Source organism: Cynocephalus volans, chromosome 8 (genome assembly GCF_027409185.1).
Source record: "Cynocephalus volans isolate mCynVol1 chromosome 8, mCynVol1.pri, whole genome shotgun sequence".
Classification (NCBI taxonomy): Eukaryota; Metazoa; Chordata; class Mammalia; order Dermoptera; family Cynocephalidae; genus Cynocephalus; species Cynocephalus volans.
Window position 1 is genome coordinate 18,067,066 of NC_084467.1, and position 24,733 is coordinate 18,091,798.

A 24,733-nucleotide genomic window follows, 5' to 3' on the forward strand; every position below is an offset into this window, starting at 1 on the left:
CAGTCACCTAAAGTGCAAATATGAAAGAAAGGGATCTGATGCCGAACAGTATATACAGATAACTGCCTCACATTTCTGTGTGCCAGATGCTGCGTTCAGCGTGTCACCAGCATTTTATTTTTGCTAAACACCAGCGGGCAGGTATTATTAGCCCATTTTAGGAACGAATAAACTGAGGCACACAGTTTAAGCAACTTGACTAGAGTCAGACAGCTAAGTAACTGGTGGAACTGGAATGTAAGATTCACACTTACGTTGTGAGTGGGTAGCATCAGCTCCTGAAACAAAGGACCACATGGGACACTAACAGTAGGCAGGACACTGAGGCAGTATTAGGGCACAGACTTTATACTTGGGCCTTTTCTGGAGATTTTATGGTCTAGTTACATATAATAAATACTTAAATAAAATTGTGCAGTTTATATAATTTATGCTTATTACAGACTATTTGTATATAGTTTTTCAGCGCGAACACCAACTCAGTGTGTATGAGGAACTTCTTCATATGAGTATCACCCAGACTGAAAACCCTCAGATTCAGCTACCCACTTGAGAGACCTCTAAAGTATACCCAGTGCTGGGTAAAAGGCCATTTTGGATGGAAGGCTTTTGGGGATTTTACCGAAGCATGGGTGTGAAAAGCACAGAGGTTGGTGATCCCAAACCTCAGAAATGAAATAAAGGGCAGAAGGCCAATAGAGTTTTTATTTTACTATTTCAATAGAAAGTGTGGCCAGAAACCATGTGATAAGGTTTTTTAAGAAATAGATTTATTGAGATAATTCACATATGGTAAAATTTACTGTTTTAAAGTGTACAATTCACTTTTGGTTTTTAGCATAATCACTAGGTTGTGCAAGCCAGCACCAGAATCAATTTTAGAACATTTTTATCTTCCACAAAAGACACCTGTATAGTTAGCAGTCACTCCCCATTCTCCCCTACCCCCCGCCCCTGATGACTACTAATGTACTTCCTGTCTCTATGGATTTGCATATTGTGGACATTTTATATGGAATCATATAATGTGTAGCCTTTTGTATTTGGCTTTAGCATGTTTTCAAGGTTTATTCGTATTGTAGTACTTATATCTATAACTCTTTATGGCTGAATAACATTTCATTGTAGGGATATACCACATTTTGTTTATCCATTCATCATTTGATGGACATTTGGATTGTTTTCATTTTTTGGCTATTATGCATAATGCTGTTGTGAACGTTAAGGTACAGTTTTTTGTGTGAACAGTTTTCAGTTCTCTTGGGTATATGCCTAGGAGTAGAATTGCTGGGTCGTATGGTAATTCTATGTTTACCTTTTTGAGGAACTGCCAGTTTTTCACAGCAGCTGCACCATTTTACATTCCCACCAGCAATGTTTTAGAGTTCTAATTTCTCCATACCTTTGGTATTGTCCATCTTTTACTATAGCCATCCTAGTGGGTGTGAAGTGGTATCTCATTGTGGTTTTGATATGCATTTCCCCCAATGACTAATGATGTTAGCATCTTTTCTTGTGCTTATTGGCATTTGTCATCTTTGGTGAAATGTTTTGCTGAAACCCTTGGCTCATTTTTTAAAAATTGTGTTGTCTTTTTATTGTTTTGTAGTAAGAGTTCTTTATACAAGGGAAAGATTCGTATTATCTTTTAATTCTATTTTTCCATGAACTTTTTGAAGTACCCTCATATATTCTGTCTACAAAAGTTTTTAATTTTGATAAGGTTTAGTTTATCTTTTTTGTTCCTTTTGCTTATGGTGTTACATCTATGAAGCCATTGCCTAATCCAGTGTCATGAAGATTTACTCCTGTGTTTTCTTCTGAGAGTTTTATAGTTTTAGCTCTTGCATTATCCTTTTGCAGTTAATTTTTGAATATGGTGTGAGGTAGGGATTCAACTTCATTCTTTTGCATGTAGATATCCAGTTGTCCCAGCACAATTTGTTGAAGATTGTTCTTCCCCCCGTTGAATGTTTGGAACCCTTGTTGATTGGCCATAAATTTAAGGGTTTATTTCTGGACCCTCAATTCTGTTCCATTGATCTGTATTTCTGTCCCACACATCCTGATTACTCTACCTTTGTAATAAGTTTTGAAATCAGGAAGTGTGATTTCAACTTTGTTCTTCTTTTTCAAGATTGTTTTGGCTGTTCTATGACCTTTGGATTTCCATATGAATTTTAGAATCAGCTTGTCAATTTCAGCCAGAAAAAAAAAAACTCATCTGGGATTCTGATTGGGGTTGGGTTGGAGCTGTAGATCCATTTAGGATGTGCTATAAGGTTTTTGTCTTTAAAATTCTCCTGTGTTTATTTTTTGTTTGTTTATTCTTGTTTACTTCTATTTTTCCATTGTAATTAGCTCTTAAACTTGATTTCAAAAGAAAAATGGGTTGTATGTTTATTTGGAACAACTAGGAAGCAAGGAGCTGGGGAAACTTTCCCATTCTTAGCCAGAGGAAATAGACTTTAAAGGATAGAGTGTTCACTTAAGGAGTAAAAAGCAAGCCAAGGCCAGGATAGACAGGGCTTCCTTCAAGAGTTCTGTGGTGTATGCAGGGGATTTTTCTTATGTTTTATGGCCTGGGAGTTTATCCAATTTGGGGGACCCTCTTTTAAAAAATTATATAATTACATGATCAAAATTAGGTTCAGGGTATTGGAAGGGGGTCCAAGCAATTGAGGATGCCTCAGGTTTAAATTTCATTGGTTTCAGAATAAATTGACTCCTGGGTGTGTGTATGTTAAAATTATGGAGAAATATTTAAGGTTTGAAATTGGCAAATTGGGTTGGGACTTCAGGAAAACACGGCTTCAGGATTGGCAGCCTTGAGCTAGGTCTTGAAACAGGGAAGAATTTAGAAATGTATTTTGGAAAAGTGTGGACTTTTTGAAGTTAATTCATCTTCCTATGATTAATTTTCCTCAGGTAAATAAACCCTGCTTTGTTAAGTTATTAGATTTAGACATAATACAAACAAAATACTTATTGCAGTGTTTGGTTTATAGTAAGTAGGTGACTAGTAATTAAGTACTACGAGTGGAGAAAAGGAAGTGAAAAATGCTTGGAATATAGTTGAGAAGCAGCACGGAATCCAGAGTGGATAACTGAATGTTGAGAACAGTGAGCAAATGAATTTAATTGGAGGCGGGGTTTGTTTAGGAGTAAAATAGATTGGAGGGATCAGTGGTGTTTGGGTTGTAGAGTCGTGTCCAGGCTGTAAAGAGCATTAGATTTGTGCTGTCCAATATGGTGGCCAGTAGCCAGATGTGGCTATTTAAGTTAAAATAAAAAATTGTTTTCTCAGTTGCACTCACCATGTTGTTAAGTGCTCAGTAGCCGTATGTGGCCAGTGGCCACAGTAATAGAAGCACAGATACAGAACATTCCCATTATCACAAAAAGTTTTATGAGACAGTATTGAACTAGACTATGAAATGCATATCATAAGTACTATGAGAATTCAGAGAAAAGAAAGATATATCTGAAGTTTAGAATAATTGGGAAATAATTTATAGAGAAAGTGGGCCTTAAATTGTAGGCATTGGATTAACAGAAAAAGGAGGGAGTAGCTTTTAGGAGTTTAGGGGTAGGTAGAACAGCTTTTTGACTAGTGTGTTAAAAAGTGATTAGAGATTAGCTTGAATAGTTACAGCCAGAGAATTTATATGCTTGTTTGAACAGTTTGATGTTCATCTGTTAAATTATCTGAAAATGTCATGTTTTAGGAAAGTTAACCTAGCAGTTGTGCCCTAAATGAACTAAAAGGGAGAAAGATTTAAAAAAAAAAAAGACTGAACTTTAAAAAGTGAGTGTTATTGTAGTAAGGGTGGGGATGAGAAGGAAGTGACTAGAAATATAAGTTTGAGAGTTATCAGTGTAAAAGAAAGAATAATTACCCTGCTCCCTCATATTATACCTGTTGGAACATCTTTGTGTCCTTGGTTGTAAGTAGTTCTGGAATCTCTGAAGTCTTTGAGGTATTCTACTTAGGGATGAGTCCCAATCCTTTGGATTTGGAGTACTTATTCTTTTTTTTATGGGAAGAAGAGATTTTTTTAGTTTGTATGACTCTTTTAGATGACTTTAGAACTTTATTAAATGGGGAAGCCCTTTTTTATGGAATAAAATTTTAAGCAAAATCCCAAAATAAAATACTACTTGCCTATTTTGTCTTGTTTAAATTTATTTATTTTAGTCTATGAGAAAATGAGGCTGTTGGTGAAGTCAAATTTGAGATTGGAGGTTAAGCATGATAGTTGCAGTCTTGTTTCAGCCTTAGACTCCAAATTTATTTCTGTATTTTGTTTTGTTTATGAAGTATTGTGACAATTCAGTACTAATTGAGTAGTGCAAAACGTTGCTTTTACTTTTTTTTTTTTTTAGTTTGCCTTGACATCTTAGGATACTCTCAGTTGAACAGAGATGGCAGAAGAAAAGTTCATTTTTAGGTCTACCCGAAATTGAGTTACATTAAGCAGTGCGAGTTAATGTGTTCATGGTCTTTAAAGGATTAGGGTTTGGTTTAACACATATGTGTGTATTTTTATTTGTTTTAATAAAAAGTTTTTTAAATTAAAATAATAAATGAAATCTTTAAGACTCTTAAGGTTCTGTGGATCAGTTTTGTTTTTAAATACTATCTTTAAATGTTCTTGTTCCATCTAGGTATTTTTCTAATCTCCTTTTTTCCTGATGACTTAAGAACTTTCTAGAACAGCTTTTTCAAAGTGTATTCCTTGTTAATAATGCTAAGTTTGTCAAAACATTGGATTAAACAATGTTAAAAAGACTCTTTTTGCTGTAAAACTTCTCAGTACCTTCAATGTGCATTGTGACTCTCCTGGAGGGGGGCTATAAAGACTTGATCTTGGATCCCTTCTTCCTTCAAAGAGCATGGTATTGAATGGAACATCCTTTGGGAAAAGCTAAACTAATGCAGTAGAAAGGATTTTCGTATTTTGCGTGTGTGTGTGTGTGTGTGTGTGTGTGTGTGTGTGTCTCAATTTTTGCATTGCCCAGTTTCATGTTATGCACTTGTTAAGTGATTATTGAATGAGTAGGTTTGATGGGCAAGGGATCAAAGGACTGAACCTTAGGGGAAGGGAGGGGCCAAGCACTGTTGAGGGGTAAAAAGAGAAAGAAAACTGCATAGTATAAACATTTATTACATCTTCTCACCCCTCTCCCCCTTTGAAACTTTTTTTCCTCCTTGATGCTTTTTTATCCATTGTTCTGAGATCTATTACTACAGTTTATTTTAGCTAATTAAGTTAAAGTTTAGTATATACATTTCTGGAGGTTTTATTGTATGGTCCCTCTGTGAGATGGTCGCCTGATCAGGTTCATTTATTTGCAAATAGATTTTCAGTTTATTATAAGGGTAGGGGGATACTCATTTATATTTGTTCTCTCCATTGTGCCATGTACTCAATGTTCAGTATTTGAGTAGATGAATGCAGTTATTCATATATTAAGATTCTGAGAGCATGGGTCAGAACTAGACAAGTTATTCTTAATTTTTGTTTTCAATTTCTAATCCAATCCCTGTTTTCAGTAAAACTCCTCTACCTCCCTTAACCACTTCCCCACTCTCCAAATCCTGTGGTCATGTCATTTAAAAAAAGAAGACAACAAAAGAGCAGCCAGCCATCTGGAAGTATTTCAAAGACATTTAGAAAGTTATAATAGATTACATTCACTGTAATCCACAAGACTGTTCATTTTGGAAGTCTAATACATTAGGTATATGTGGAAGCTATGTTGTCTTTGTTCTATCTCTACATCTAATAACTTATTTATCTTTTCATTGAATTCATAACAATTAGCTGTAGTTTCTGTGGCTTCCTGGAATCTTTATTATGATGGAAGTCATAATGACAATTTGACAGTGTTCCAATGTTGACAGTTGTTTGTAATACCATCTTATACATTTTGGCCAACAAGTCCATAATCTTCCCTGTCCTATACTCCTTTACCCTCAATGACACATTCACTAAGACTTCTTTCTCAGCTACTGAGGACTTGGTTCTCCCTCTCTCTGTCTCTCTCTCTTTTTCCTGTGGCAGCTGGCCAGTACTGGGATCCAAACCCTTGACCTTGGTGTTATAATACTGTGCTCTAACCAGCTGAGCCAACTGGCCACCCCAAATGAAAGCATTTATTTATCTCTACAAAGAATTGTACATAAAAGGTTTTGTTTTGTTTTGTTTTTTTGGCGGCTGGCCAATACAGGGATCTGTACCTGTTAACTTGGTGTAATAAAGCTGTGCTCTAACCAACTGAGCTAACTGGCTGGCCTCTGGTTCTCTCTTCTTTGTAACTAGAGTGTGAGTTATTAGTAAGATCTGTAACCTCCATTTCCACACCACTTACTCCTTACTTTGTGTTAATAATGATTCTTTGCCCATCATTCAACTCTTTAGTTGCATCTTTTAAGCAAATGCACCGTTTAGTAGTTTCAGTTTGTTATTTGCACCTTTTTTTCTACTCCCCACTTAGTTTCTGGAATTCTTTTGCTGTTTTCTCTTGGAATCACACTTAAAAGCACAGGCTTAGTGTTAGACAGACTTGATATTCTAGCTAACTGTATTTTTGTCTAGTTAAGGATTATTTTAATCTTTTGTTGAAACTTCCAGTATGTGAACATGAGACACACACTCACAAAAATTATTTTAGGAGTTGTAAGGAGCCTCAGAGTCAATGATCAGAATGTCAGTGCTGTGATGTAAATGTTATAGATTGGGCTAAACCTGAACTGACACAAGATGAGGGGTTTTACTCTTAATAATTATATATAGGCTTGTTTCTTGTTATATGCTTATTTCCCTTGAAATTTGAAATTAAAAAGCAATTCACATTTACTGATGGTTCCAAATAGAGTCCCTGATTTTGGATGTTCACTGTATTTAGCTTTCCCTGGTATAATCTCCATATAGGTAGAGTACAGAGAGATGGATGAAAGCTTGGCCAACCTCTCAGAAGATGAGTATTATTCAGAAGAAGAGAGAAATGCTAAAGCAGAAAAGGAAAAGAAGCTTCCCCCACCACCCCCTCAAGCCCCACCTGAGGAAGAAAATGAAAGTGAACCTGAAGAACCGTCTGGTGAGTTGTAGTAACCAACCACAATTTTATTTTATCTTAGAAATTAAAATAAATGGATTTATTCCTATTCTGCAGTGTTATTTATGTCTTCATCTTTGGTTTATACTCTGATATTGGGGCTTTTGCCATGTGTGTCTTTGTGTGTGTATATATAAAACACATATATGTATGTGTGTGTATATATGCATACATAATGGTACTGATATTCTTTTTGTGTGTGTGTCTGTACAAATATAGGAGGAAAGTAAAGGATGGGGGTGGAAAGACAGTGGCAGTATAAGATGGTTGGAAAGTAGGAGAAAATAAACAAGTAGAGAAAACATACAGAAAGGCAAATCCAAAGAACCAAACCTCTAAATGACAAAACTCTTATTCAGAATATAGAGAGAGAATGATTCAGAAATTGTTCTGGCTAAATTATGCATTTACCACATAGTTAGATACTTTCTGATAAAGCCTTCATGGTGTAGATCAGTTTTGATAAATGCCTTTTCCTGGTGAAGAGATATAAAAATATATTCTGAGGTCAAAAGGAAAAGGACTAAGTGCTTGTTACTGTTTATTGAGCCCTCCCATCAAAGGAATGGTATTAAAAAAAACTATGAAGAGAATGTAATTTCACACAAGCTTCCTTATAACATGGAAAGATTATTGGAGTCTGTAGTATTGGTTTCACAGATTCAAACAGCTTTAAAGAATTCTCACTAATATCCCTTCGACCCTGAGTCCTCACTTTCTGAGGATATCTGGACCAATCAGGGATACACTTCTGTTTTGGAGAGACCAAGCAAAAGCAAAATATTAATTAATTTTTCATTTCTTTTGCCTTTAATGACATTTCATTGACTCTTCTTGACTTTGAATTTTTACAAAGTTTCTCTCCTTGAAATGATATTTATATTTCCGTTAGCTCCAGGCTCACTCACCTCACCAATTCTTTTAGTACTGTACCTTTTAAAAACAAAATGCTTGTTTCAGACCCCATCTACTGTATCTTGCGTGACTTTCATAGGAATCCAGATTAGGACATATTTCATTTGAGAAGTTTTATCTTTTGTTTTTGTTTTTTTTTTGTTGTTGTTGTTTGTTTGTTTTTAGGTTTTTCTCCTCTATAATGTTACCGTGAATTACCAGAAGTTATTTTATTTAAAAAAAAAAAAAAAAAAAAGTTTTAGTACTGATGCTTCACTTGAGAGGATTATAAGTCAAGTGTTAATTTAAACTTAGGTTTAGACCTTATCAAATTCTAGCTAAAACTCTTAAAAATTTATAATTTACACAGTTGCAGTTTTTAAAAGAATACAGTTTGAGAACATTAAGAAAAAAAGATTAGATTCTGGGTGCAATTTATCTCAAGAGTAAGAGGTTTGTTAAGAAGGATGGTTTTCTTCAATCTTTTTTAGAATGTTTTCTTGGGCAACTCCTAGTTGGAAGTGTTCTAGTGTCAGTGCTACGTTACCTTTGGGACTAATGTCCCTCAGGGAAGCATAGCCTTCTCTGTACCTCACCAACATCTCTTTTTTTGTTGATTTTTCTCCCTCCTCTTTCTAGTCTTACACATTTAGTTCTCTTTCCTTCTTTCTGTCCATATCTCTAACCTTTCCCTTTACCCCTCTACACCTTTCTTTCTTCTGTATTTTTTGGTTCTTATCTTTGTTCTACCTTTGCTGTAGACCTACTAATGGAATACATGGGATAACCCTTTTGATATCTGTTGTAGTTTAAGAGACTGCTGATCTCTTAGTTCAAGGGCTTTAGATATTATGCAGTGATGATCTGGTATCTCAGATGCTGCTTCACCCTATTTTTTTGTGTGATTGGCAGTGTCTCCAGTAAATAACTGATTTATTGTAGGTACCAAGTTAATAAACACTTTCTTTATCCTCTGAAAAATTTAAACTAAGTCTTAGTGTTGGTGTTTTCCTTTTTGTTAAAAAGGTTTTTTAATTTCATAAAATGTCGGGCATTGTTCCCACAAAAAGTAAATGTCTTAGCAAAGTGATTTAGGATTTGGGAAACTGTCTTTATTGCATTCTGGTTAATTCTAATACAGTGGTTTAGTTTAAGTTAGCTTAATATTTGGGGGGAAGTTAAAATGTTGTTTGAGGATATCTTCAGTGCTCAGACGTGTTGATAACAGCCAGACTTGCAAATATATTATTTATGGTTATGAAAATAAAGATATTTTTATTTTAGAACAACTTAAAAAAATTTTTGAAAATTTCTGGGGTGAATTAGGGAAGTACTTTTTCCTAGAAAGCAGTGGCAACTTACTGACCTACATAGGTTAGAAATAGACTGGGCCCTAATGGTGAATCATAAAATATTATTAAATGAGTTCAGATTGGAAACTATCCAGGGTCTCCAAGTCTGTTGTCTCCAAGTTCTTTCACAAGAGTTTTCAGTCAAAAATTGGGAGCGTTGCTGTATGGATATATTAAAATCTTGAGAGAAGATGTAGGTTTGTTTCTTTACCAAAACTTTTCTTTATCTCAGTTATTTGAAGTAATAACTACAATTAACTTATCCTCTTTAAGTATGTAAGGTTTGCATACATTTCATTCCTACCAACTTTTAAATTTGTTCAGAAAATTTTGCTTTGCTTTTCAGTGTTAATTTTAAGAAAATATTTTGTTGATTATGAAAACACAGGTATTCTGAAGTCAGTGGGTCAAACAATATGACTGGAGAAGGTTCCTCTAGGAGAGTACTGAGAAGAAGCCAGAAAGGAGGTTTGGAGCCATATTGTGGATAGCCTTGGTTGACTTAAGCCAGGCTAAGGAATTTGAGCATTAAGTGGGTCTGGTCGGGGGTAGCATTGAAGTTTTTTGAGCAAGAGAGGCTGTACTGAAATATATGTTTTGGAAAGATCAATCAATTTGTTCTACAAGGATGAACTGGAGGAGTAAAGAGACTGGGATTGGAGAGAAAATTTAGGCTATTTTGGTATAGAAACAAGAAGTTCGGAATTTTTGTTTGATTGGATTTAATTGGAATTTCTCTGTTTTGGCTTAAACATTGTTTTTAGTTTTGTCAATTTTTGTCAAAAAAATAGTCAAAATGGGTAAATAATGGATTTTTCATACTAAATATTGCCGTTTATGTTTAAAACCTACCTTATTTTGTTTTCTTAAACATTTCCATATGTTTTCCTTTTTTGGCAGCTGGCTGGTACTCCATGTATTTTTACATTTCCTATACTTTTGAACATATTTGTTTTAATAAATGATGGTTTTATTTGATTTCCTAGTATAGATACCTTTTCTGTGAAGATGAAAGTGTTTTTTAGGTAATAGCAACTAAACCTGAACAGGTTGTCTTTGGAATTGTGTTTGGTGATTAGTAGTGTCACATATTAGTGAAGCGCCTATAAAATAAGTAAAAGGAAATTTGAAGTGGGCTATTAAGAAGCTTTTCTCAAGGCTTTTTAAAGTGAATGGACTTCTCAGTAGAGACATCAGAATGTGAACGTGTGTGTATATAAAATCATGTGAATGTGTATACCATTTTTCTGGGCTCAGTGATGTGTTAATACTCTCTAATGAAGCTCATTGGCTTCCATTAAGCTATTGGTTAACTGTTTAGATCCATTTTGTTAAATTGGGTTAGCTGATCAGTGACTGCTTTATGTTATAGTTTACTTTATTGAATGACCATGGGTGGAAACACTTCATCTTCTTGTTTATATTCTTATTTGTACCAGAGGAAGTTCTTTATTTGTACTAGAGGAACATGTCTTCTCTGTTGTATGTTAGTAACTTTAGAAGTGTGTATGTGTGTTTGAAAGAGATAAAGGCTTTTAGATAAATTAACAAAAATCGTCGATGTGAGAGATAAGTATGACAAAAAATTTTGTGTGGTTTTAATAAGTGTTGGGCCCTGTTAATGCATAGTTACACTGTGGGTTGAAAATATTTTTAAATTTTATATAAAAGGACATGCAACCTGAATTAGTAAAAGTGCTACATTATAGAAAATATACAAAATGTATGGGTGGAAAAATTTAGCTTAAGATTCAATGAAATTTGATCACAAATGCTGTTATAATGAAAATACCCACATGACAAAAGATTGACCAAAAATTTGAATTTCTTCTTCAGACAGTAAAAATCCAAAAGGCAGAATCTTTTGGACTATCTTCAGAACTCGTTATAATAGAATTTGACCAGAGAAGAGGTGAAGATTGATTTCCTTACTTTTAAAAGAAAAAAATCAGTGAGTGATCCTAATATTATCACCTTATATTTATATAGTTATTTGCTTGTAAGGTGCCCTTTTCTATGAGGGAGTCATACTCATTGCAGTCAGTAACAGGCATGGGTGGTGGTTGCCAAGTACTGGGTTTGGCAGTATAGATAGTTATGGTCAAAATTCAGGTGAATAATTTTGTTTTTTACCCTACTATAATATTCTCAAGTGGCTTATCCCAAGCTTTTCTCTCAGATTTCTCTGTCCATGCTTATAAGTGGAATCAGAGAGCAGGAGTAGCTTTCAGGTTTGATGAGAATTAACTCATATTACCTCCATAGAAAAGATTATAGGATTCTATTACATCCCCATGCCCAACAGGAGACCCTCTTTTGTAGATTTATCAGAAGTGGCTGGGAAATTCATTCTGGACATAATTATTGAGCTGCTAGTGTCAAATTAATGCGTGAGATAATTTGAGTTCTCATTATATGAAGTATGAAGCATACATTTGGAAAACAGACTAGGATTAATTTTCTTGCCCCCCTTTTTTGGAATAATATCACTTTAGTTTTCTGATTTGGAACTGTGCTCCAAAATAACTCACTGGAGAACTGAGAAAAAATGTGTAGGCTGAAAAGTTAATCTAGATCAATTCAACAAAATTTTTATATTCTTATATTTTGAGAAATATTATGAATGGATCAAGATATATATACACTATATAACACATGGCCCCCACTCTCAGATAACATATAGCCTAGCATGAGACACAAACGTATACATAAATGTGTAATAAAAGGCAAAATATTCTTAAGTGTTACATTTCAGCATAAAATTTTAGAGGGACTTAGAGGCAGAAATGGTAAAGGGTAGTAGACTGGTAGTGTGGAGGGGAAATTTTTTAAAAAGTAAAACGGAGACATTTTCTACACAATATAAGATTTCCTCAAATGTGTTAGTCGGTCATTTGCTTTATTCTACACACATGAATTTTGCAACTATAATACTTTGTTCCAGACACTGTGCTGGATTCTAAGGGTTCAAAGATATATAGTCGGTCCTCCTGCAAAGAATTCAAAGTCCAGTTAGGGTTACAGATATTAATAATTAGTTACAATGAAAAAACAGTGAAGTGTATGCAAAGTACTGTGAGAACACAGTTTTTTATTTTATTTTTTCAACTGACAGATAAAATTGTGTGTATTTAATGTGTACAACATGATGTTTTGAAATATGTATATATAGTGGAACGACTAAATCTAGCTAACATACATTACTCTCATGGTTATCGGTTTTGTGGTGAGAAAATTTAACATCCACTCTTGGCATTTTTCAAGAATGCAATATATTGTTATTAACCACAGTCACCATGATATACAATAGATCTCTCAAAAGTTGCTTTTAAATATTTCTCCCTGAAATTGGATTTTGGAAATTTTACATTAAACAGATAAAAACTATTGAATCAGATGTTACCAGTTATGTTTGGTCTTTGAGAGATTGAGCTACTTTTTTAAATGAATGATTTCATTTCAGTGATCATTTTGTTTTACTTTTTATTAAAGCAAAAATGATAATTTGTTTACCTGAGCAAATGTATTTTTATCATTTCTTTGAGTTCTTTTTGCTACCATCATTTATTTGGTCTCATCCTGGCATAATAGAACAACAGGATACCTTGTCTGTGAGGATTTTCTCATCTGCAAAATGGGCCTTATCAGGATCAAATGAGAAAATGTAAAATCCACCCTTATGTATAAATATCTTATATTTATTAAATACAGAGTTGAGCCAGGAATGGAGTGGATTGGATTGGTATTTTATTCAGAAAAAATAGGGTCGATTTATGGACTAGGTAAATATACATACTTTTGGAAACTATTTGGAAAACGTTTATGATACCCCATTTTCAATAATGTGTCACTTATGAAGTAGATCATTCTTTAAGCATCTGGAACTGTTAGAGGTGCGTATATATGCAAAACTTTTAAATTAATCTTGGTATTTAATCTTTTATGTTAAATCATGATGAGACTGGTAGATCTTGGTACTTTCTAATATAGACTTAATCTGAAGAGAACGTAATTGAAATCCGTGTATTAACTATTGAGATAAAACTAATGTTAACATTTTTTGCTGTATTTGCTAATCACAGAGGCTTTAAACATTTGAGGATAGGGTTGTATTTTTGCTTTTGATGTTTTTTTGCATCTTATTTGAAGACAGAAGAACACATGATTAATTAAGGAGTAAGAAGTTCTATCTTCCTCATAGAAGTGTAGACCCAAGGCATATTTTTATGTGAAAGGAACCTGTAGTCATAGCTGGTAAGATGTGGATGGCCAGAGTTCTGAGAAACTTGCCTGAACAGGAAAAGGGGATTCTCTTGTTAGTAAACTCATTCATCTCACTGTTATCAGGTGTGAAACGTTATAATAGTCTTTTAATAGGAGCTCCAGAATAAAGTTTAATATTGTCTTTTTTAAAAAAAACAGGTGAATAACTAGAAAAGTAAGCTTTGTTATTAATCACTTAGACACGCCTTAAGCTTGGAAGTTGGGCAACGTAGCATAGCATCTGAATTGTAAACTTTCTTTGGAACATTTTGAAAAGTGAACTATGAACCAAGACTTTGCAGCAAAATAAATAAGGATCAGGAAAATCCCTACTATGGAATGTGGAGGAAAATAGTGTGTGAAAAAGTCAATTCTTTCCATCGGCTTCTAAAAGCTTTGCTTTTCTCACTAGCATGTAGGGCTTTTATTTTCTTTTGATAGGATCCCTGCTACTAAGCGTCTGACTTCCACACCATTGTAAGTCTTCAGGCACGAATCAGCAGTGTTAACTACTGCTCCTTCAGTGGTACTACTGTTGGAAGTTCTAGGCAGGCTGTTACTTCAAGCAGAACCATTTTTTCTTTTTTCTAAACCTTAAGAAGGCTATCTGTTTTATTACAGTATTCTAAATGACAGTGTAACCGAGGATTGCCATTTCAGTTGGATACCGTAAATTTAATTTTGGGTAATTTTGTTGGTGAGTACTGAAGAGTGTTAGTTAGCAGTGTTAAAATGCCTCTGGTGTTCTTCAAAGGGACTCTTGAAGGTTTTCCTTCAGGTTAGTTTATTCTGCCTCTGTGAGCCTAATTTGCTTTACATTGTATATCTTCTAACTGCTGTGGATTATTTATTCTTCTGCCAAGAATCATAGAAAGTTAGCACGCAAGAGCTACATCAAAATTATTACACTTGAATGATGTTTTGAAAGCCACCCCTCACTATGGAGAGCACGGGAAGGCAGCATGAATTGCTGATGGTCACTAATAACTCACTACCTTTCTCAATTTTTTTTTCTTTTACTTTTTCGGTTATTTGTCTTTGACCAATTCCTTTTTGAAACTGTGACTTTCCTTATGCTCATATGACTAATCGTACATTTACATCTGCTTCAAACTCTGAACCTGTTATTACCTCCATGCTAATTTAAAGTCTTTTAGCCGCATTCTTCTGAGTTTTATTCTTTAATTTCCAACCATCCTTAGAACATATCCATTAATTTACTAGCCTACCTCTCAAATTTCCCATTTTGTCCATTGCATCACCACTCTCCTGAACTTAAAACCTTAGAGTCATCTTGAAAGCCCTTTTTTTTATCCCTTTTATCAAGTCTGTTGTAAAGTCATGCATCTTCCTGTGCAGAGCCATTTTGATTTGCTACACCTCACTGTCATCTTTTTCACTGTCATCTTTTTATTGTAGTGGATTTCACTTCAAATCTAAGTTATTTCAGTGGACTTTCAATTGGATCTTCTTTACGTAGGTCACTCTTTTCCTCCAATCCATCTGGTACAAAGTGGCCAGATTTAGTTTAACTAAAATATCACTTGTTTTGCTGCCTCTTTTTTTTTTTTTTTCCCCAGAGATCACACAGTTTACCCCTGTTACTACTAAGATCAGGTTTAGATTTGGGCACTGAAGGTGGCCTATTTTACCTATCTGCTTGATCTCCTATTGCTCTTTCAAACCATCTCCTTCATTAGGCAGATGCTGTGCAGCCCTGTGCATATACCATACCTGTGCTTTTCTTCTTGCCTTTGTAAATGTTCGGGACCATACTGGTGGTTTCACTGCCTCCCAGTCTATCCAGATTTCTCTGGCCCTGTTCAGAAAAGCTTCCCTGGTTCTCCAAGTCTGTGTTAACTTCTTGTTTCCTCAGTTAGATTATAAACTCTGAAAACAGCAACTCTACCTATTCTGCTTTTGTATTTGTGCTTGGCAGTTATTGGATGGGTATTCTGTAAACATTGAATTAATGAGATTATTAAACAAGAAAGTCAACTAATGTGTTAATACATGGAGACTTATGTGTTCAAAGGTGGTTTTAACTTTTCAAATGTTTTTCCCCTGCTAACTTATCAAGTTCAGTTGATATCAGTAGGTTGACAGTCACTTTTATTCTGTAAATTTGGCCATTTTGATAAATTGATTTTCAAAATCATTGCTTCCTAGAAGATTTAGAAATTTCCCAAAATGTTTCAAAACTTATCAATTTGAATGTGATTCAAAGAAACTAGTCAAAATGTGAATCTGTGTTCCTGGGAACAGCAAACCAATGATTCTCACCTCCATGCTTGCCAGATAAAAGTACTTGAAAATCAACATAGACTTCTTTTAATATGTTGGAAGAGTGGTCACTTGAGTATTTGAATCAGTCACATTACAGAATGTGACTATAACTGAAACATTTCACTGCTCTAGAAGGGCTTAGATCTGAAGACGGTTTAGAGGACAACTGATAGGCTGTTATGTAAGGAAAACCAAAAAGATTTCATTTTCAGTTTGGAGAAGACAACACACAAATAACCTGTATTAAGAGTCTACTTCAGGCTTGAGAATTTTTTGTGTTTGTGGTAGTTGAGATGAAAATAAAAGGAATTCCTTGTGCAGTGGTCCCTTAATCAAAGTGGTATTAAAAAATCGCTTTTGTGACTTCAGATAGTAAGGTTATCCAAAAAAAAAGTTGCTTTTGAATATTTTCGTTTCTTATTTTGAATTCGTATTTATGGAAGATAACCATAACTGCCAGCTCTGTTACATGTCTTTGTGCCAATATCAGAAGCAGAGGCCTAGACTGGAAAGACCCGAAGAGCAGATGAATAAGGCATTTAATATATGTTCTAATCAGAGACATTACCTGGACAGAAAGTTAGCTGCGAATGTTTGTATGTGTGTTGTTTTTAAGAAAATGCTGAAGAATTGGTTCAGAATACCATTAATAAAGATAATTCTTTTCAGTTGTCTTTGGAGAAGTAGGCACCTTCAAAATACTGAGTGTATTATGGTTAGAGAGAAAATATAACCTCATCCTTTACTTCCAAACAAGTTAAACCATCATCAAGAGATAAAAATCTTGTACCTTAATTTAATTTTAAGCGCCCTTAAGTTTTGTTTTCCATCATTTCTTATGTTATATGTTTACATTACCTTCTGCTTGGTTTCCTATTTCCCTGCTTGAGTAATACTTAGGAGTTTCATTTCTTTTTTAACATTTTGCTGTTATAAAGGATCCCTTTTTAAAATATTTTCACATTATTGAATATTTTCCATATTTCTCATATATTTTTATCAAAGAGCAGTATCATTATAAGAGTTTCTTTAATGTCTTTTTTCAAACGCAACAGACAAAAAGACTGCCTTACCTTGTTTCTCTTTTTGAGCACGTGTCAGGGGTAAGAAATCAGTATTTCTATTAAGTATCAACTCAGAAAAAAATCAGTCAAGATCTACCTGTAGGTTATTCTATGACATGTAGTTGGAGAAGAAGGGAAATGATAGAAACAGGAAGGATAAAGTAATTCAAACTTAATGGCTACTTTGAAAGTATTTTTTAAAATGTTTTTATTTATCCAAATTTTTAGTATTGATGAAGTGCCTTCATGAAAAGTATTGTTACTTTCATTTTTCTAAGTCAGGAACATAATTTGAGAGAGAGGAGCTATGTTATTCCTAAAGCTTAAATGTTATTCTTGGAAACTATATTTGTTTTCCTGTTCTGAGTTGCACCCCTCCCCCCCTTTTTTTCCAAATATAATTCAGTGTTCTCATCTAGCTTGGCTCTATTTGGAACCAAACAAAACAATGGCCACTTAAAAAAAAAAGCCCTATGAAATATTTTTTATGAATAAATCAAGAACTTACCAAGAATGAATGTTCCTGATTTAAACTTTAAGTAAAATTTAAAATGTAATGCTTGCATTTTCAAGATAAATTTGCAGATAGGATTTAGTAATTGGATCATCTCTTCATGATTATATGCCCTTTCTAAGGGCTATAAACAACAAATCATATATCCGGTGCCTTAAATGAGAAGTATAACCTTCTAGAACCTGAAGGACCCTTTAGACAAGAGCATAGTAAAATCATTTTAGAATGAGATTGTAATTCTACCTTCAAAGCAGAGCATATACCTTCTAGCAACTCATTTTAACGTCATCATCAAAAATCATTTCTTATATCTACATGCCTTCATATCCTTGAAGATGTCATTTTAAGTCTCACAGATCTTGGAGCATTTTTATAGTAAAGGGGCTATGTTAGTTTGACTTTGCTGCTTCCTTCTAACTCAAGTGGTGGGATAATCAGTGTGCTTTCTAGTTGGGACAGATATTTTAAAATAAACTGTTTAATGAACTTGTCCAGGCTTACATCATTGAGAGATGGTATTTTCATGTCTTCCAAAAATCACACTGTAATTTTCCTATAGCGTATCAGGTGGCTAGAAGCATAATAGGATCATAGCATCTGTCTTGGTGATAGATTTTGGAAGTCTGGCAGACAGTCTATCCTGACTTTTTCAGATTGAATTTTCAAGCTTTGATTCTTTTCTTGGAGTTATCTGTACACATTAATCAACGATGAAAATTTCTTAGCAAGGCTTGTTGTGTAGCTTGAGGTAGAAGTTCTCCAAGATCTTGCCTGCATCTCCCCACAAGTGTGTGTCTCTCTACAGCACTTGGCATATGGCTACAGGGTATTTTATGGAGTGTTCTAAAGTTTTACTGAGGACATATTGGCATATTCAGCTCTACTTTCAGTACTTTCTACTGTATAGTAAATGAAACTTCTTTTGGAGCTGAATCATTTAGTTATATTATATTCCTTGCTTTGAAGAGAAGGGGAGAATTTTTCATTAAAATTGTCTTTTGCTCATTGTCTTATATTTATTCTTTTTCAATAGTAAGTTAAAGATAAAGGGATGTTGAGTTGATGCTGAGTCGTTGCAACTCCAAGCCCTAGAGCCCATGTGACATCCACTCTGTCTAGCAATGGTTAGTAAAAGACATTTGCAGTCCATTTTTCCCCATCCACATTACTAAATAAGACTGACAGGAAGGATGTAGCGATTAGAAATACTGTGTACTTTGTTTCACTGCCATTTAACAAGAATCAGTGTGTAAAGTTGAAATTTCCTGACCAGAATTTGGAAGATTATGATGTAATTCCCTGGGCCTTGATTCCAGAAGAAGGAGCTCTCTGAAATGGGTTTATTAGTTGGTGGTGAATTTATGAGTCACCAACTATTAGGCCTTTATGTCCAGATATTATCTTAATTTATGGAGTAAGGTCCCTGAGTTCTCCTCTTTCCTTCCACAGGGCAAGCAGGAGGACTTCAAGACGACAGTTCTGGAGGGTATGGAGACGGCCAAGCATCAGGTGAGGGTGGCATTAGATGCTTGCCACTTAGTAGCAAGAGCCGCCAAGTCAGGGATTGATGCTTGCAAGTGTTTTTGGCTGTGGTATCCAAACATTAGCCAGAAGCGCAGGGGAAATTTAACCCATGGGACGTAGTAGTGTAATAGTAGAGTGTAGTCAGAGCAAAGGCAAGCAAAAACTTGAAGTCCTCAGGCCGATCTCAGCCCTCCAACACTTCTTCGTGTTTTTTGAGGAGATGGCGAGCACTTTTCTCCCCAGCAGCCTTTATAGTAATAGTAACATGGTGTAAAATGTAGGCTTAGGTATCATGGGACCTTTAAAAAGAAATATAGCAGTATTCATAAAGAGGAGAAGCCACAGGCTTGAAATTCTTTTTTTTTTTTTTTTTTTTTCTTTTTTTAAAGGCATGCTAAGCCTAGTCAGAGGAATTATTCAGGCAAATGACATCTTTCTAAAAATGGTTGTTACATTGTGTTGGGTACAGTTTTTCAATTAACGTTACATGGTTAATCATTTTGCAATTTCAACCTTTTGTTTCTCAAGTGAAAAAAAAATTTTTTTTAAGTCTATTTGAAATGCTTTTTCTTTTCTGACCAAATAATGAGATTTTTACTTCTAGGAAAAAGAAAGGATTTATAGGGGCCATGATCTGGAACAGTTAAAGTTTATTCCTGGAATCCAAAATAACATGTCTGGATTTCATCCTTTGCCTATTAAAGGGTGTTTTTGTGTGTTCCAGTGCTCAAAGCAGGTTAATAAATACATATTAATCGAATTGGGATAGATATTACTTTACCTTTATAGGTTGTCACTTTTCAACTGTCTTACCTTAAAATTGTCTATTGCAGTTTGCATATGGCAGGTCCAGGAAGTATTTGTATTTTACTCTCTTGGATCAAAGATAATTCAATGTTAATATGGTAATTAGTAGTTAGAAGATCCTGAATGTTAGAAGTAGACTTCTTAAATGCTGTCCCAACGATTGGAGGTTGGTAATCAGTACATGCTTATCTTGGAGGAGTTAAAACCCTCATTAAATCTACATCTATGACAAGTAAACCTTCAAGAATGCTTTTCATCAAATGACGCACAATTATATCTTCCATGGAACTGTTAAGGATCGGGGATAGCCATTACAGCTTTAATCTTGAAGAAAAAAATTAAATTTTCTCGTGGTTTTTTGTTTTAAAGTGAATATTTGCTCTTTTATGTAAGTAAACAATATGGTGTATTGCTGAAAGTAAAAGCAGACTTTCGTGTATAACTGTGGTATTGCTTACTTACTGTTAGTAGAACATGAGTTTTAAGTGTTTCCAGGAATGGGGGTGACTGTTACGAACCCTTCAAGATCTCTCTTCAGGTCTTTTTCCTGTTCAGACGTATGCATTTGAGTGGTGATCAGAGTTAGAAACTTGTATTTATATGTGCTCAGTGTTCTTCTCTTAATAAAACCAAATGACTCTCCTGAGTATCTTGAGGCCAGGATCATATCTTGACTTCTTAATATCCACCTCAGGTTGGTGAATATACATCCTAAATCTTAGCACTAGAAGGGAACTTGAGACCATCTTATCCAGCTTCCTGCCTTCAAACAGATAGTATTATATCTCCCCTATTTTATGGATTAGGATGTGAAACCCAAAGTTGTTAAATGACATGACCAGCAATACGCCGAAGTTTTGGAGAAGCCAGGGTTCTTGCTTCTTAGTGCATAGATTATTCCTTACACCCTTAGAATAATTTAAAATAGACTTTTATCCTAAAAATCAAAATTCTAAAGTATAAGAAATCATGAGATTTTCCTCATTTTTTCTCTTTTTCTGTCTCTTCCTTCTATTCTATATTCTTTTTATTTTTAAACTATTATAGGACTTGATATGGTACATCTCTAGTTTACTGACTTTAAGTAAGTGAAGTCTTTTACATGTAGATCCCGTCAGGCTTTTGTTTTCACTCTTCAGCTGGAAATCTAGTTGTAGTTATCTACTTCATTTTTTAAAAAATCAAAGGCAAGTAACTCATGGAGGCCTTCCTTTCATCTCTAATTTTTATATTTCTATTACCTTACTCTAGTCAAGATGCTACCTATATATATTTTGTCAGAATCAGGGGGAAATGATTTCATGGAATAGAGGGGCCTATAATTTCTCCTGCTGCCCCGTCCGTCCCACCCCTCCTTTCCCTATAGTTGAGCTATCCTGAAAGGTCTAAATTATTCCTTAAGTATTTAACTTACTATTACTATGTTTTCAGAGAAAGTGTGGGGGAAATGATTTCATGGAATAGAGGGGCCTATAATTTCACCTGCTGCCCTGCCCGTCCCACCCCCTCTTTCCCTATAGTTGAGCTATCCTGAAAGGTCTTAATTATTCCTTAAGTATTTAACTACTATTACAATGTTTTCAGAGAAAGCGTGAGCCAATCAGACCATTAGAGAGGGCATTTCTACTCTTAGTATGACTGCATTCTGAAAGGTGATGCTGGGATTTCCTGTGCGAAGTGGTGAGCAGGAAGGAATTGAGCAGAAGGCAGGTTGGTATGGAGGCCGCTTCAGAACTTTTTAAAAATTTAGATAGCATCTTTGAAACATTTTAAATTTCCAGAATACCACATTATGTTAAATTCATACAAACCCAAAATACAAAGCTTTGTTCCAGTGCCAAGTGGAGTTATATGTACTATTGGTACTTGGATATTATTAAAGTGAGCTATATTCTAAAAGTTTTTTTCTCTAAAGGAGATACTTATGAGTTAGATTATTCAAAGTGATTTATTACTTCATTTTGGAAATATCCTATAAGACGGATGTTTTGATTTAGTTTCGCAACAGTTTAGGTTCCAAATTTACATTTTTTGTTTCTTTGAAAAAAGTTTAGATTTTTATCTTGCAGGCTTTTTACTCTTATTTTGATAATGGTCTTCATTCTTGGAAATAAGTCCCTTTTTTGGCGTCTGGCCAGTACAGGGAACCGAACTCTTGTCTTTGGTGTTACAAGGCCATGCTCTAACCAACTAAGTCTTTATCTCTAAATACCAAAGGGAAGGAAATAATTACCGAAAGTTTTTAGATACCATTTTTCTTTTTCTTTTTTTTATTTCTTTTTTTATTTTTGGCAGCTGGCTGGTATGGGCATTTTTCATTTTTATAAATTGATATCAGAGTATTAAGAATAACTAGGTTTTTTGGATGCTGTGTAGAAGATGGAGAAGAATATTATTCCAAGCATACATAAATGTCACAACTTAGCTTCTTTAATTACATTTGGTTAAACTTTTGATATTTGATTTAAGAGATACTTTGAAACATGACAAATAAATAACGTTTCTTGTTACATATTCTCAAAATTCCCAAAGTTAGCCAACTATTTTAAGAGTGATTTTTGATAAGAACATTTGTAATGAGAAGCCAAATGTAATATGAAATTTAACTACATGGTTTTTTCGGCTGTCATTGAAAAATAGTATTTTGCAGTAGGATTGATGTTCAGTGACCATTTATTAAACATAAAGAAAATCATATAGCTAAGAAAAACTATTACTGTTTTTGTCAGGGAGAAGTGGAGTTTAATAGAGATCATTGATTTTCATATTAATAGTATACACTCATCAAATATACCAAGAAGTAATCTATTAAGAGCTATTTGATTCAAATATTCAGGATTAATATGTAGATAATGTTCCTTATAATGTGAGATATTTTGGGTCTTGTTTTTTTGGTTCTTATTTGGTTAATTTATTTTGATTTGGGTGTAGGGGGCTGGGGACATCAAAGCTGTATAGTTTAAGAAAATTTCACATTACTGATATAACCTGTACCCCTGATAGCATTCTTTTCTTCCCTTAATTTCATGCTTCGCCTGCAACAATATGGCTCTTACTGATTTTTTTCCCCCTAAGGAATAATTAATTGTCCTGACAGTTTTTAATTTTAGGTTGGTATTAATTATGTGTAAAGGTTGTTGATTTGATTTAATAATGCGAAATATGGTATTTATGTTTTTATTATCTACGGTGGATGGATAGCCTTTTCTCCTTGTCTTTAAGAACCATGTTTCGAATGTGTGGCCCATATTAGCATTAGGCATTTTTGCTTGACCTCTTGTTAACCATTATTTTTTTCTAGGTAGTGTTTGCCATTTGAATGGCTTTGTGGAAGCAGACCCCTCAATAGCTTAGCTGTAATTTTCTAAGTTACATCTTTACCTGCTTTGTTCTTTTATTCTGATCTAGCTAATGCTTTTTTGTTAATTTTGCTTCCATTATCAGTGCTTCCAATCTCTTTTTTTTTATGTGCTTTAAAATGATTAAATATGGATACCTGGTGTTTATTTTGTTATTTATATGTAATTACTTCAGTGGTAATGAATTTTGAAACACTGAATTGTGTCTTGATATTTTTATAACCTGGTGGTTAAATACATCTTTATAAGGTGTTTTTGGAAATACATTTGTATACACTTGCTTGTATTTCTAAGATCACCTCATAAAGGTATACGTAACCACCATCTTATAAAAATCAATTTAATATCCAATTTTAAAAGTTTCAAAATAACATATTTTGGGCCGAGCCCGTGGCGCACTTGGTAGCGTGCGGCGCTGGGAGTGCGGCGACGCTCCCGCTGTGGGTTCGGATCCTATATGGGAATGACCGGTGCACTCACTGAGTGCCAGTCACAAAAACGACCAAAAAAAAAAAAATAATAATAATAACATATTTTACGTGTTAGTATATAGTATATATAGTACATAGTATACGTAGTAGCATATTTTACTTGTAGTATATATAGCAAAGCATTTATAATGTTCCTGTCAGAAAAGGTACATTCTTTGCATTCTTGCATTCTTGTCTTATCATTGTAGTCTGCTTAATCTTTCTCACTGCTTGCCAGTATTGAATTATGAGAATTAACAGGTGGTAGTATTGATGGGATCACGTATTTTCTCCTGTTGATTATTAAGCCTTATGGTTGTCCTTCTGTTCCATGCTGTAATCTTAAAAGAATTTATGTGCTTCTGTTTTTTGCTCCATAGCTTCTTTTGCTTTCCTGTTAGTGTACTTTCCTTTATTCTGGTTCTTTAGTTTTAAATTTTATTGTATGCTATCAATGATGCTAATTTTAATTCGAATATCATCCCAATATTATAGTTATTTTACAGATGAAGAAAATATTCTAAAGGCCTTGTTATGTTTTATAAGGTATATTGTTTTACTCATTAGTAAACTGTAAACTTTGGAATGTTAAGCTCAAAAGAGTGGCTAATTTCTAAGGAAGTTTCAGCTCTTGAAACAAATTTTTTTTTTTAAAAGGTTAGATCAGTCTGTGAATGAGGCAAAACTTTACAGAGTTCTTCAGGCAAAAACAGGACTTAGAGGCACCATCAGTATTCCTCCTTTTGTATTCACTTGCACTTTTCCTAGAAGTCCTTTGCTTTCTTTGCTAGGTGTGGAGGGTGCAGCTTTCCAGAGCCGGCTTCCTCATGATCGGATGACTTCTCAAGAAGCAGCATGTTTTCCAGATATTATCAGTGGACCACAGCAAACCCAGAAGGTTTTTCTGTTCATTAGAAACCGCACAGTAAGTTTCCATGTCTGCTTTTTTTCACCTGGATTCTAAAAAGTACATATGACTTTTATAGAGAAAATGGGAAAAAATAGAAAGGGAGGAAAATTTTTATAATTGTCTATAATACCACATTACCCAGAGACAACCATTATTAAAAATTAGCTG

General features: G+C 34.3%; 1 protein-coding gene across 3 annotated transcripts in view; it reads left to right on the forward strand.

The window, feature by feature from the left end:
• Nucleotides 1–24,733, forward strand: part of KDM1A (lysine demethylase 1A) — a 64,567-nt gene that overhangs the window by 1,100 nt on the left and 38,734 nt on the right. For 2 of the 3 annotated variants that reach the window (XM_063104098.1, XM_063104100.1), the window contains exons 2-4: nucleotides 6,939–7,104; nucleotides 18,945–19,004; nucleotides 24,447–24,580. In XM_063104098.1, the coding sequence (XP_062960168.1) occupies nucleotides 6,939–7,104; nucleotides 18,945–19,004; nucleotides 24,447–24,580 (360 nt within the window). The remainder of the gene's footprint in view (nucleotides 1–6,938; nucleotides 7,105–18,944; nucleotides 19,005–24,446; nucleotides 24,581–24,733) is intronic. The other variant, XM_063104099.1, reaches the window with a different exon arrangement.